The sequence below is a fragment of the Semicossyphus pulcher genome, unplaced genomic scaffold (assembly GCF_022749685.1).
Source record: "Semicossyphus pulcher isolate SPU_LCO1_2020_fin unplaced genomic scaffold, fSemPul1.0.p SCAF_5, whole genome shotgun sequence".
In the NCBI taxonomy this organism is placed as follows: Eukaryota; Metazoa; Chordata; class Actinopteri; order Labriformes; family Labridae; genus Semicossyphus; species Semicossyphus pulcher.
The window spans coordinates 6,590,919-6,605,147 of record NW_027211726.1 but is presented as its reverse complement, the minus strand read 5'-3'; the positions used below and the strand labels follow the sequence as shown (position 1 = coordinate 6,605,147).

Sequence of the window (14,229 nt, the reverse complement as noted above, 5' to 3'; positions counted from 1 at the left end):
AACGTTACTAAGTCTGGAGGATATTTGCTGCTTTCACAGTAAAAGTTTAGATGTGCAAAGCTGCTTTCAGTCCTCACGTGTCAAGCTCTCTAATGTCATTTCATTTTAGGGCTTCTGCTAACATCACGAAATTCATGAATGTTTGCATTTTCTGTTGCATTATGAGTTTGTTGCTTTCAGTTTTTGGTTTACATGTTTTCTCTTATCTCCTCCCTCCTTTGCTTTCTCCATCTCTTTCATCTAACCTCCATCCATCCATCCATTGTCGTCACTCCCAACCTCTCTTCTTCCATAATCTCCATTCTCCTGTTTTTTTTCTGTTGTCCTCCAACTTCTCTTTCCCCTCCCACGTGTTCTCCATCTCTCCCTCTCGACTGTTCTGTTCTTGCATCCATCCCACGACCCGTTCCTCCTCTCAGATCACAATAAGCCGAGGCGAGGAGTGCGTGCTGGAGGACAACTCTCAGCGGACAAAGTGGAAGGTGATCAGTCCGTCAGGGAATGAGGCCATGGTCCCCTCAGTGTGTTTCACCGTCCCGCCTCCGAACCAGGAGGCCATTGACACAGCCAGCAGGTGAGAAACATGAGCAGTAAGCCACCGTTCAGAACAGTGGAGACTTCACTCAGAATCAAAAGCTCCGAGTCTTGCATTCATGTTTTCTGGTGTGTCTGTGCGTACAGGACAGAGCAGCTGTACCAGAAGGTCATGTCTCTGTGGCATCAGCTGCATGTGAACATGAAGAGCGTCGTTTCGTGGCACTACCTGCTGAAAGACATCAGGACTGTCTCTGGATGGAACCTGGACACGGTGAGACTCAAGAGTTTCTGTCAGGTCCGCTACTGTCCTCATCTGCTCTGTCGTACTTAACCTCTCCTGCTGTCCTTCACCTGTCAGGTTCGTTGCCAGTCTCCGTCAGAGCGGGAGCAGGTCCTGGGTCACCTGGAGTCCCAGCTGACTGACTTCCTGTCTGACAGCAAAGAGAGCTCCCTGTTCACGCCGGGGGAAAGACGAGAGCTGGAGAAGGACGTTCAGGCGGCCCAGCAGCACTGCCAGGACCTCCTTCTTAACATGGAGACAGGTGAGACGGGATGGACAAATATACCAACACCACCAATGTTTTCATACAGTAGTTTAATATCTCCATCACATATGTTTTAAACCGTGTCCCTGCTGAACCTCGAAAGGGTAGCATCCTGAAATCTCCCATCTTACAAACTGCTAAAGTCTCACTGTTCAGGCCTAAAATAACTTTCCTTTCTTCGCGTGTCTCTCTCTTCTTATTCTCCAGTGGAGAAGGATGAGTCAGTCTCTCGTTCGTACCTGTCGGAGCTGCAGAACATCACCCTCCGTCTAAATGAGGCGGAGCAGAGACTGATGAGTGGGATTCAGACTCCGCCCCCGAGCCGGCTGTCAGGTGACAGTGCTGACAACGCTGTCCAGATAGCAGAGCAAGAGGTCAGTTTGAGCTCCATCTACTGGTTGGAGTGAGCAATACAACATGTATATCTACTGGATATTGAGTTTTATAAGTTAATATTTTTTACATATGAACTTCAGAGTTTATGTTTCACAGTGCTGTGAGAGTTTTCCTGCAGTGTTATATATAATAAGGGCTTAGAGATTGTTTTTTTTTAATTTTGATCACCTTCTTGTGTAGAAGCTGCAGGCGGAGCTGGATACCCTACGGTCCAGTTTGGGCGACGTGTCTCGCCGCTGCGTCAGTTTCTTCGAGGAGAAGCCGACGTCCTCCAGCGTCCCCGTCCTCCGGTCTGAACTCAACCACGCCGTGGAGAAGATAGACAAACTGCACAACCTCTCGTCTGTCTACCTAGAGAAGTTAGTGAGCCTTTCGTTTTTGGTTAACTCCAAATTATACGTACTTAATGTATGATGTATTAACTTCTCTTCACCGTGTGCCTCCTCAGATTAAAAACTGTAGACCTCCTGATACGCAGCCTGGATGATGCAGAGAGCCAGGTCAGGAAGTACGAGAGCAGACTGAGTGAAGAAGACATCGTTCCTGCTGACACAACAGCCATTCAGAACCTCAGAGATCAGCTCGGGGTAAGGAACACTTTATCACATAAACTCCTCTTATTGCTGAATGCTGTGAAACTGTTTGACTCTAACTGTTCTTCTGCACTGTCTTTGTTTTGTTTGTGTCTCCAGAAGTGGCAGGCTGAGCTCACAGAGCAGGAGGGCATCTTCAAGTCTCTGCAGTCGGAGGTCGGTCGGGCCAAAGAGGCGGGGTCTCAGCTCAGCAGGCTCCACCCAGACCGCAGCCCCGAGCTGGAGCGCTACCAGGAGAGAGCCAATCAGATGACGGAGAGGTGGAGCGGAATCAAGAGGCAGATGGAGACACGGTGAGCAAAGTAGAACAGGAATGACAAAACAACAAAAAAACACGGTTATGCGCGTACTGGATACTAAACATAAGCTGTACTTACAATATATAATTTGTGTCTTAAATGTTCTGAGAGTCTTTTCTGTTTCATTGCAGACGGAGTGATCTCGATGTTCTGGGCTCAGCCCTGCAGCAGTACAGAGACGGTCATTCTTCTTTAATCAAATGGATCGAAGAAACGACGGAGCGACAAGAAAACACACAACCTGGACAAACGGACAGCAAAGCACTGTCTGAACAACTGGCCCAGCAGACGGTGAGGAACAACGAGCTCATGGACTCACTTTGTGATAGAACAGTGAAATATCAAAATAGAACCTAACGTTTGTATGATGTCTTATAGAAAGTAGATGCATTATATGTATGATTCCCTTTTCAGGCATTAGTAGCTGAGATTGAACAGAACCAGACCAAACTAGACGAGTGCCAGACTCACTCCAAACAGTACTGTACCTCAGTGAAGGTAAGAGACTGTTTCAGCTTGTCTTTCATTTACATTAAGTGTTATACATGAAGTTATCTCTGCGTATTTTTACAGTGTAGTTTGTCCATCTTTTACTACAACTGTCACCGTATTGTTCTGCAATGCAAAAAGTCAAGAATATGTGTAAATGCATTTGAAACATGTCAGTTTGCAAAGTAGAATTACAAATTAATTCTACAAATTTATTAGGTTAGGTAACTACTACCTCCTTTCTTTACTTACTTGTGTCCCTTCATGGCTTCATTCTGCAGGATTATGAACTTCAGCTGATGACCTACAGAGCCTTTGTAGAATCTACGCACAAGTCACCTGTCAAGAGGAGGAGGATGCTCTCTTCCTCTGACGCCATCACTCAGGAGGTGAGGATAGAACATCTCATCTACTCTTTGGATTCATATTAATAAGATCATAACTTGTGGGATAAATCATATTCAAGCTGTTTCTAGGTGTGAAGATATCATTTACTTCTTGTCTCTGCAGTTTATGGACTTGCGCACACGCTACACGGCCTTGGTCACCTTGACAACCCAGCATGTAAAGTACATCAGTGATGCACTGAGAAGACTGGAAGAAGAAGAGGTGGGACTTTGTGTCTCTATACAACGCTTTATAGATTGAAATAAGAATATGTGGAAGGATGAGAAGAATTTGTGCATTTTGAAAAAAGAGTTCTCGTATTGTTGGTCAACAGTTTGAGCCTTTTTTTAACTGTCTGTGCAGAAAGAGGTGGAGGAGGAGAAGCAGGCCAGGGTGGGCCAGGTTTCAGACCTGCTCGGCTGGGTCAAAGGCCTCCAACGGCGGACCGGTGGGCCCAACGCTGAGTCTTCGCTTGCTGCTCAACAGGTACACTCTAATATATTTGTTGTGTACATTATTAAAGCAAGGCATTTATGTTGTGCAGTTGTCTGTTGAAGTGAAAAATAACATGATTCCTCATAGATTAAATGTCATCTTTGGTTTAATTGAAGCAATGAAATGATAGTTGATGGTGGTTGTACTGTACTAAGGAGATCCTGCATGTATCTCTCTAAAGGCCATCAGTGAACAGCTAGCAGCCAAGAAAGATGAAGTGGCTGAAGCCATAAGGAGCACACAGGTCTTCCTGCTGTCAAAACAGGCCAGCAAGTAAGTACAAATCAGCTGTTTCTACATGTGTACACAGTTGTGAAAATTATTTATCCTCCTGGAAAAACTATAAAAGCAAACGATTCAGGGTTCAGACCCGGGTCAAATGACTCTGCAGTGGACCCGGGTGATTATCGCCTCTGCTCCAATCAGCATTGATGGGAACATAAAACCTGTGTTGACGCGCTAAACTCCGCCCCCTTTTCCCCTTGTGTCCTCTCCAGGTTGTCCCCAGAGGAGCGTGCTCAAGTAGAGGCTCAGCTGGACGAGCTAACGGCCACCTACAACCAGCTGTGTGACAGCTCCACCCAGCAGCTGCAGCAGCTGGAGCAGCAACTGGCCAAAGAGGAGGAGAGAAAGGTAGATTGGTTGGAGGAACGGGCCGTGATGGAGAGGGGGTCCTGCAGACTCATGACAAAGAAATGTATTCTCAGCTTTTGCAGGCTTGACAAAATGTTATTGTTGCTATGAGTGTGAAAACGCTTGCGAGCTAAGCGTGAGTTCATGTGTGGGCCAGCAAGAGCGCGTGTGTGTCGTAAAGCATGTTGTGTGTTCACAGAGTGTGCATTCTTGACCAAAATCATCACTATTGAGTCTCACCCATGGTTTAACAAACATCACAAACCCTGCTCAGACATGTATTCAGATGATCTAATACTTTGTATTTTTAGCACTTTTGTTAGACCAAAGTCTTCGTTGTTGAAGGAGAAGCTACAAATAAGAGAATAATATATGAGTCTAAAAGACGCCTTAGAAGTAAAGTAACGCTCACTGGATTACATTGTCTGAACTGGGCTTTAGCATGGAGTGTTCCACTCTCACATCATAAATGCCTGCAGTCATTTCATTAACTATCCACACTAGTTTTTGTCATCTTCATCATCATTGTCATCATCAGTAAATACATCTGCTGAACTGCTAACATGGTTAATACATGGCCTTAGTGGTGCGGCATTAGAGCGGCGCTGCGCAAGTCATGCGAGCAGTTAGGCAAAGAAAAAGTAGAGCTCTGCTTTTTGTGGATCCATTCTTAGAAACATTCATGTTTAAGGTAGATGCACCTCCACGTTCAACTGTCATCTCTGTAGCTACATAAGAGTTTCATGTCGATACATTACACTTCAATATTTATTTTGTGATTGCATCAACTTTACTCAGTACATGTTCAGTCGACCAATGGGAATCACACATTCACTGTCACTACCCTCCCATGGCACACGCATCATGGAACATCAGTCAAAAATGAATTGAATGTGTGGGAGATTTTCAGGTTACAAACGACCCTCATGTTTCGACAGCTGCACCTAATTGATTCCTATGTGAATGTCTGTTTTTACAGGGTACTTTCATTTGACTAAAACAAATAATCACTGACGTGTAGATGTTTTTTAAAAGTCACTTTTGGTTTAGAGTGTAAGTGCACCAGAGGCCAGCTATGCAAAAAAAACACTTCACCATTTGAGCATGTTGTGTCCAGATCACAAGAGAGTGTGTGTGTGAATGAGAATTCTTGTGTCTGTTCTAATGCATACTGTTAATGTGTGAAACTTTAAACCAGCGTTTTGCTTGGAAACCACTAACAGCTGCCAAAGGAGAGTTGTGGACATCCGAGCTCTGAGCCGAGGATCAGAATGAGAGATGGGAAACAAAGCAGGGCATAGTAAAGATTTTTAACTTAGTAAAGAGTTAGCTCAGTTAATGGTTCAGTTATTTAATGGATATCTTAAATTGCTCACAGTACAATACTGTCACAATGCTTGGTCAGATATTTAGTTTATGATATTTGCTCAACTGAAGACATAAACCATGCCTTTGAAATGGTGTGTATTTTGAACTGCCGTTTTTCCAGTTTGAATTAATGTCACTGTAAGGATTTAGAGTCAGTGCAGGGTAAGAGGTCAGAACAAAGAGTGGCATGCAGAATGCTAACAATCAGCTTCTCACCTGTTGCGCCTCGCTCTGCCGAGCCAAATGCTGGCCCATTAGTGTGTGTTCCACAGAACGAGCCCGTGTGGTAAGTAGCGCTCGCTTTCTCTCTTACTGTAGCCTGTAAGTTGTTTTTTTTTCACCCAGAAATTTGATCTCTTCTTTTTCTGAACACTTTTCTTTTACGTGTCTGTGCTTACCTTTATGGAGAGCTTTTTCTGCATTATATGTTCCGAGTTGCTTTGTTGCATGCTTAGTGCTTGTTAGAATAGCAGTGGTAAGTATGAAGCGCTTATTTAAATGAAAAATAAATTATTGATTTTTTTTAACTTACAGCCAGTATTATGTATTTGTTGCAACTGGTTTTGGGTTTCTTCCTTTTCTTACTCTACCATCTGATAATGCTCGTAATACCCTTCAATAGTATAATAATGTTGCATGACATAATATGTTTACTTGCTCAAAGTGATGCACAATTAATCTTTAATGTTACCAGACTGAATACCGAATAAAATTGTATTCTCTTCATTTTTGCAGAAACAAACTGCCATTGCTGGAGTCATCGACCTGGGAACAGTGGAAACATTCCCAGTATTCCAGGCAGCCCAACGTGGTCTGATTGACCAGGACACCTGCCATGTTCTACTGGAGGCCCAGCTCATTAATGGTGGGCTCCTCCAACCTGACTCGCCACTCAGTCTTTCTCTGGAACAAGCCCTAGTTCAAGGGCTGATTGACATCCATACCAGAGAGGCCCTTTCTGAGCTAGAGAATGCTCTACTTTTAGTGGACAATACTATTTCTACAGATGAGCAACAAAATGTGTTGCCAGTAGCCACAGCCATGGAGTTCGGTCTCATCAGAGAGGCGGTGGGTCTGCATATTCTAGAGCTCCAGATGAACACTGGAGGCCTGAAAAACTCAACAGGAACACTTTTGAGTTTGGAGCAAGCAAAAGACATGAAACTTTTAACATCCAGAACCCTCACCAAGCTCCAGTCAAGGCTGCAACAACGAGAGCTGATCGATCCAAACACGGCTGAAAAATTAAACCTAAATGAGCTGCAGCAGCGCTGTGTCCTTGGAGACGACTCGGGCCTTCTTCTCCTCCCTGTCAAACAGCAACCTGGAGGAACCGTCTGCCTCAGATCTGGGAGAAAAGTCGGCATCTTCCGTGCAGTCCAGGAAGGCCTGATTGATCGGAAAGTTACCGTACGACTTCTCGAGGCTCAGCTCTTTGCTGGTGGAATTGCTGACCCACGCTCAGGTCACCGGCTAACAATTGATGAAGCTGTTCGTCATGGGCTTATGGACCAGGATTTAGCCTGCGCCATGTTAGCAAGACAGCTGCAAAATGGGGGAATTCTTGACCCTTTCAGTGGAGAACGCCTGGATTTAGAAGAAAGTATTCGGAGGGAACTTCTCTCCTCTCGTATGGCTCTGTTGGTGCTTGAGTCTCTTTGGGCTTTCATGGGAGTACTCTGGCCTGAGTCGGGAGAACTTCTGCCAATTGTTGAGGCTCTTCAACAAGGTGTGATCTCAGGAGAGCTATCAAGGAACATCCTAAGGCAGCGACATGCCATTGGGGCTCTGTACAACCCAGAAACGCTCCAGGTGCTTCCCTTAAACCAGTGTGCTGAAGAAGCCCTTGAGCCCAGTGTCGTCAGTTTCCTCAAAGACATCCACATCCCAGATGTTCTTTCCAGTATGAACCAGTCAGGTACCCCATCACTAAACCGCTTGAGCTGGGGTTCCACCAGCTCCACTCCACCTCCATCCTCTCCAATGACTTCATCATCTCCCGAAAGCCTTGCCTGGGATGCTACGCCAACACATGGAATGGATCCTGAAGAACAAGCAAAACACAAGCTGCTGTTTCACCTCATGACTCACAGCTATGTGGATGCTCATTCTGGAAAACGGTTGGTGCTGCTAGACCCTGAGTTGGTGGAGCTGGTCAAAGCTACTAAACTTGTTCCTGGGGACTCTGTGTATAGAAGTCAAGTTGAGTCACAGAGCAGAAGTTTGGCCACAGATGAGCAGGGGAAGTTGGACTTGGTGGGAGAGTATAGTTTTACGGATGAAGAGGGGAATGGCAAACAACCTGTGATGAAAGAAGAAAGTTCCAAAGAAGCTGCACCAACCAAAAGATATGTTAAAAGCAGTCATGAAGAAAGCAGAATACATGACGACAACTTGCTGCACCAACCATCAGCAGTTGCAGAGAGTGATGTAGCCATAGCAGCTAAAAATTTAATCAGCGTAGATAAAGACGCAAAAGTAAAAGCCCAAAAGAAAGAGATTTTGGAAAGTGTGGCCTCTTCTAAAAATCTTGAAAAGGAATTAACAAAAGGCCTAGATGACTTTGTGTCAACTGAATCCAAAGCCAGGGATAGTGATGGTCACAAGACTAAAAGTACAACCACAACAGTAGATAGAGACGCTGTGAGGGCGCCCCTCAGCTCTGAAGGAGATTTTAAAGTGTTGGAGGAACCCATCCCACTTGGAGCAGAGAGAAATAAACGTGTTATTTTAACACAATTTGATGATAAGAAAGATTCCCAGACTAAATCCCAAAAGATCAAACAAGATGTGCCGATAACAGACACTGACTCAAAGCAAGCTAAACCTCACATTGATACCCATGAGTCAGCAGTGGAGAAGGAAGGAGAGGATGCTGAATTGGCAAGGCTAGTCTTGGAGCTAAAACAAGGAGGTCTGATGACAGAAGGAGGGGAGAAGCTGCTCCCAGATGAGGCAGTAGCCCAGGGTGTCCTTCCTGGTCACACAGCAGTTAAATTAATGGCAGAGGCAGGTCTGTTTGGGGGTTTCCTTGATGCCAACAACTGTGAGTCACTCAGCATGGAGGATGTTATGCAGGAGGGTTTACTAGATGAAGATCTCATGTGGAGTGTGCTGAAGTCAGATAAAACCCTTGCAGGGGTTGTGGATGTAGAGAAAAAGCAGATCTGTGGGGTGAGGGAGGCAGCTCAGGCAGGGTTGATTGACCCCAACACTGCTGCTCGACTTCTGGAAGCCCAGGTGGTGTCTGGGGGAATTGTTGACCTACGCAGGGATAAGAAAGTCTCTGTCACTCTAGCGGCAAACCTGGGACTGATTGAGGAGGACCAAAGAGAAGAATTGGTGGCATTAGAGAAGGCATACAAAGGAAAGGATGCAGATTCAGGGACGTCCTTCACTAAAGCAAGTTTACAGCTACAGATGAAAGGTGTTATCGACCCTGAGTCAAAGTCTCCGGTTCCTCTTGAGCAAGCAATTCAGAAAGGGTTCATTAGTTCTGCAGAGGCTTATCAGGTATTGGCACGGCAGGTGGCTGAGGGCGGTATAATACATCATGCTTCAGGGATAAGGCTGTCAGTTGCCGATGCTGTAGAAAGAGGTCTAGTGGATCGGTCCATTGCTCCGGGGCTGGAGGAACAGGAATGGGTCCACCAAGGAAAAGTCAGCCCTTCATCTCCCCCAAAAGCTGTCGTTTGCCAGGCATCGACAGGGGCCATTGTAGACCCTGACACTGGATGTAAACTGACATTGACAGAAGCAGTTTCCAAGGGTCTTCTTGATGAGGATATTGCAAGTGAAGCCATGGCGTCTTCTAGTGTAACACACGGAACGCTTGACCCCCAGACTGCACGCATCGTGCCTTATTCCGATCTGGTAAATCAGGGTAAGATAGATATTGAAACAGGTAAACGCTTCTTAGAGGTGAAACCCTTCAGAGGAGTTCAGGACGAACAAACTGGAGACAACTTGACCCTTCTGGAGGCAGTTGTGTCAATGAAAGCTGACCCAGTCCCAGCACTGAGGCTGCTCCAGAGCCAGGCAGACAGTGGAGGAATCATTGATATTAATACTGGAGAAAAGCTCTCCCTATCTGAAGCCAGTGAAAGAGGTTTAGTTGAAGATGATATGGTCAGGGAAATAGCCATCAACCAGTTTTTGAAAGGAGGCTTAGTTGATCCCTCCACAGGACAGCAAGTGTTTAATCTTGATGACGCCGTTGCAAAAGGACTCATCTCGAGTGACATAGCTTCAGAGATTCAGGAGGAGTTGTCTTCTATGGAGATGGAGTGTGTTGAAGGTAGCATTACACCTGTTGCCTCATCAAATGGTACATACAGCCCTGCTGTTATATCGTCAGTGTCGAGCCCAGACAGTCTAGCAAACTGGGCAGATGTAAACACTGAGGTGCCTTCAACATCTCCACTTTCAAAGAAAGATTCCACAATTACTCAGGACAATGAAAAGACATCTGTAGCAGCAGATCAGTCTCTGCTTTTAGACCTCACTACAAAAGAGGACGAAGTGGAACCAGTGTCAGTAGAAGAACAGGCTGAACCAGATCAATCCATTGACCTCTTGTGTAACTTTGCTACTAATGTTGGGAAAAGAATTCAGGATGCAATAGAAGAGATAATACCACAGACAGGCATCAGTAAAACAAAACCTCCTCCTAAGCAGGAAGTTGATAAGAGGCAGCAAATGGGTGTGAGTGAGACTGAGGATCAACAAAAGGTTCACATTTCCAGAGAGTCTGTTGGGGAATCCAGTCAGACACGCACCTTTGATGTTGACAAAGATTCACAGAAAGATGTTAGAAAAAGTCCTACTATTCTGATGTCAGATGGAGAGTCTGTGAAGGTGTTGGAAAAGGAGAGTAGACCTCGTACTGAGAGCACATCAGTGGTTCACCATGATTCTGAAGATGGAGACCCGACAGGTTTTCAAGTGGCAGAGATTAGAGATGAGCGAGAAAGCAAAGACGGCGTTGAGTTCTCAGTATCGAGTGAGGAGGAATATAAAAAGAGTGACGTGGCAGCACAGAGAGATGTTAAGGTTAAAAGTGTGGCAAAAGAGGAACCTTCAAAGATTGAGTTCAAATCTAGCGCTGACCTTGAGCAGTCAGAGCAGTTATTGGCCTCTCAATCCAAAGAGACAGAAAGCAAACGCAAGAAAAAGAAGAGGAATAAGAAGAGTGGGAAAGGTAGAGAAGCAGAGAGTGAGACACAACCACTCCACATAAAAGATCCGTCTCAAACTGATCAAGCTGATGCACCAATCGAAGGGCACCTTGAGGCTTCTGTTGCAGTTACAGATGAGCTTGCATCACACGTTACCATTCATGGTCAGGCAGCATCCACTGGGCTTTCTGATGGAGAAAGTGGAGCAAAGATTGACATGAAAACTGAGGCTAAAAAGGATGTGGTTAAACAGGGACAGGAAACATTCCCAGCCAGTCTGGACTTCCCAGAACAAACCACTGAGCAAGAGAAAGATGCAATGAAAATAGTGTTATCAAAGGATACAGAAAAGGGTGATGAGAGAGAGGAGATGAAGAGGAAGGAGCAGGAGAATGAAGTGGAAGAGACGGCTTCTGTCTCTCAGCAACCAGAACAACCAGAGGACAATCAGGAGGTAGAAAAGGAGAAGAAAAGGAAGGAGCAAGAATTGCCTCAGAAATCTACCCTGCCAGACAGTGAGAAAGCAGCTCTGTTACTGAAAGCCAAAGAGAGCATTCTGAAAAAGGTGTTTGAAGAAGGAGTGAGCGACAAACAGGCAGCTGAGGAGCTGCAGGCACTGCGAAAGGGGCCAGGGAAGAAGGACAGTCAAATCACAACTGATGTAAAGGCACAAACTCTGCCAGCTAAGGTTGATGGAACGAGGAGTCGCGATGTCAAAGATGATGGTATCACGAGACCCAGTGGTTCACCCAAAGAGAGTGAGGAAGAGATGAGTGTCAAAGAAGACAAACTGACACTGACGAGGGTCAAAGAACACGTGACTGCGGTGAAGCTTTCTGTGAAGGAGGACGTCGAGACCAAACTATTGGAGACTTCTCCGGATGAGGGAGAGAGGAGGATGAGTTCTGAAAAGGAAGACGCACAAAAAGAAACGGAAACAGCTTCATTGGCCCAGCCCAAAGAAACTCAGCAAAGTAAACGAAGTAAGAAGAACAAGAAGTCCAAGAGTCCAAAAGTGACTGACAAAGCTGAGCCTGATTCTGAGAAGTTACTGACTGCTGAAAAAGCGGATTCTGAGGTGACGACAACAAAAATTATCGCAAAATCTACAACAGAAGAATCAGATTCAGATATCTCAGATTTGACTAAGGAGCAGACAGCGGACAAACAAACTGATTATCAGGCATCCAGTGAGGTTATCAGACCTTCAGCTGGGGATAAGGCAAATGAAGAGGAGACCTCAGTCATAGTTGATAGAGTCCTAAGTCCTCCATCTTTACATCAGACAGAAGAACCCAGATCTCACATTGAGGAACACATACAATCGATAGCTATTGGAAAAGAAGTATCCCAACAATCTCATCCAGAAACCAGAAATGCTGGAGAGTCCACTGACATTTCACATGAGTCTGTCGCATGCAAAGCTGACGTCCAACCCGCAGCTCAATCTGTGGCTTCTGACACACAACCAGATAAAACGGCAAGGAAAAGTAAGAAGAAGAAAAAGCAAAAACAACCTGAAGTCGAAAGCGCAAATGTCCCCGAATCAAAGCCTTCAAAAGACAAACAGCAACACCAGGAGTCTCCAGAATCAGCAGAAGATGCATCAACTGAGTCTGAGTCAGCTGGAGTCTCTGAGTCTGATGCAGCCAGTCAGAGCTGGGAGGAGAGAGAGGATGATGTCAGAGAGAGCCGAGGAGTTGTGTCACACCAAGAGGTGACGGCATCCAGGACTGGGAAGGTAGGCTGTAGTAGATTTAAATTGACGTCTTCAGAATAAACTTTCCTTTGCATAACCCATACACACATTGAAATAATACATAACCTTGTATTTTCTCATGTTTTTGTATTTTAACAGTCATCATTGGTGCGTCAGGAATGCTTGGAGCATGACCAGCGAATCGTTGCCCTGGTCTCCATGGTGAGACATATTGAGGTCCGACTCAAACAGCAGCAACAGCAGTCTGTTGGCCGCAGCCTCATCGCCTTGGATGACATCATCAGACAGACTGAGGTGAAAGAGCATGCTTACTTACCTGAAAGAAGAATGTTATGTACATATACACACATGGATGTTCCTTTTATTTGGAACTTCAGATATTAAGCAGTGCATTTTGGTTTAAAGTGTGAGACGATAAAAGTGTACTTTCACCAAACAGCATCAAGAAAACTTTTGCTTTCTTCTCCCAAACTGCCTTTTAGACTCTGGACCTTGAACTGCGTGACTTGGAGCCTGCAATCAACAATGAAGTGGAAGCCGCTGAGCAGTTGTTGAAGCCCCAACCTAAAGATGTTCCTCCTCAGCTCCTGTTAGCCCTGGAAAAGGACGTCCAGAGCTTGGCTCGAGGGTATGAGGCTGCCAGAGCACTCTCTGAGGGCATTCTGCGAGACCTACAAGACCATAGAGACTCGTATAAGGTAAAAGAAGACCTGGAATCAGAATTCTTACTGGAGGATTTGAATATATTTTACAATTGTTGTATTTGGGTGCAGATAATTCCATGTTTTATGTGTGTGGGTGTTTGAATGTTCTACATTTCTTGGCAGCGATATTTAATCACGCTGATGTTTGTCTCAGGAGGCCGTAACAGCTGAGCAGAAGTCACTGGGAGGACAAGTGGAGAGTCTGCTCTCTTGGTTGAGGGAGACGGAGGCTCAGACGAATGGAGGGATGGCAGGGATGGAAAAGCTGGAGAAGGCAGAGAAAGATGAAAATGGTGATCAGCTCACACAACAGCTGAAACTCTGCAAGGCAAGTTCAGACTGAAGGCGCGCTTATTGATGACGCTTCTTTTTGAATGAATGTATAAAAGTATATTATGGTACAGTATAAACACACAGTTTGAATGCATAGGTACATTTGAGAACATTGTTCTTTAGTGCTAATTAAATAAGGATTATGTGACCTTATTAATATTATTAAATCTAGTTAATATGTGCTGCCACAGAGGCAGTGTACATCCCTTTGAGCAATGTGGAAATAACACTTTCCTCCACTAATTTACACCTTTTTCTTTGTCTTCCCTTTAAGGAGCTCCAGTCCTCTCTGGTGGCTCGCTCAAACGAGGTCAACAACACGGTCCTTGACATTCAGGTGTTCATCTCTGAGCGCGCTCAGGACCTGGCCCCTGAGCAGAGCAGGCGGCTGCTTGGGCAGCTCCAGCAGCTCCAGAGGGCCTTCCACCAAGCATCTGGCAAGGCCCAGGCCTGGGCTGATGCCCTCTCCGCCCAAAGAGAGAGAGAGGAGGAGTGGAAGCGCAGGGAGAGAGTGAAAGACGAGGAGAAGGACAGAGAGAGGCAGAGTGCGAGG

At 45.5% G+C, this 14,229-nt stretch overlaps 1 protein-coding gene across 8 annotated transcripts in view; it reads left to right on the top strand.

Moving 5' to 3' along the window:
- Positions 1-14,229, top strand: part of macf1a (microtubule actin crosslinking factor 1a) — a 228,581-nt gene that overhangs the window by 135,295 nt on the left and 79,057 nt on the right. For all 8 annotated transcript variants that reach the window (XM_069681889.1, XM_069681887.1, XM_069681885.1 and 5 more), the window contains 14 exons: positions 420-574; positions 682-808; positions 896-1,079; positions 1,290-1,456; positions 1,659-1,837; positions 1,927-2,065; positions 2,171-2,364; positions 2,502-2,661; positions 2,785-2,868; positions 3,141-3,248; positions 3,370-3,468; positions 3,610-3,732; positions 3,923-4,014; positions 4,239-4,374. In XM_069681889.1, coding sequence (XP_069537990.1) covers positions 420-574; positions 682-808; positions 896-1,079; positions 1,290-1,456; positions 1,659-1,837; positions 1,927-2,065; positions 2,171-2,364; positions 2,502-2,661; positions 2,785-2,868; positions 3,141-3,248; positions 3,370-3,468; positions 3,610-3,732; positions 3,923-4,014; positions 4,239-4,374 — 1,947 coding nt within the window. The remainder of the gene's footprint in view (positions 1-419; positions 575-681; positions 809-895; positions 1,080-1,289; positions 1,457-1,658; positions 1,838-1,926; positions 2,066-2,170; positions 2,365-2,501; positions 2,662-2,784; positions 2,869-3,140; positions 3,249-3,369; positions 3,469-3,609; positions 3,733-3,922; positions 4,015-4,238; positions 4,375-14,229) is intronic.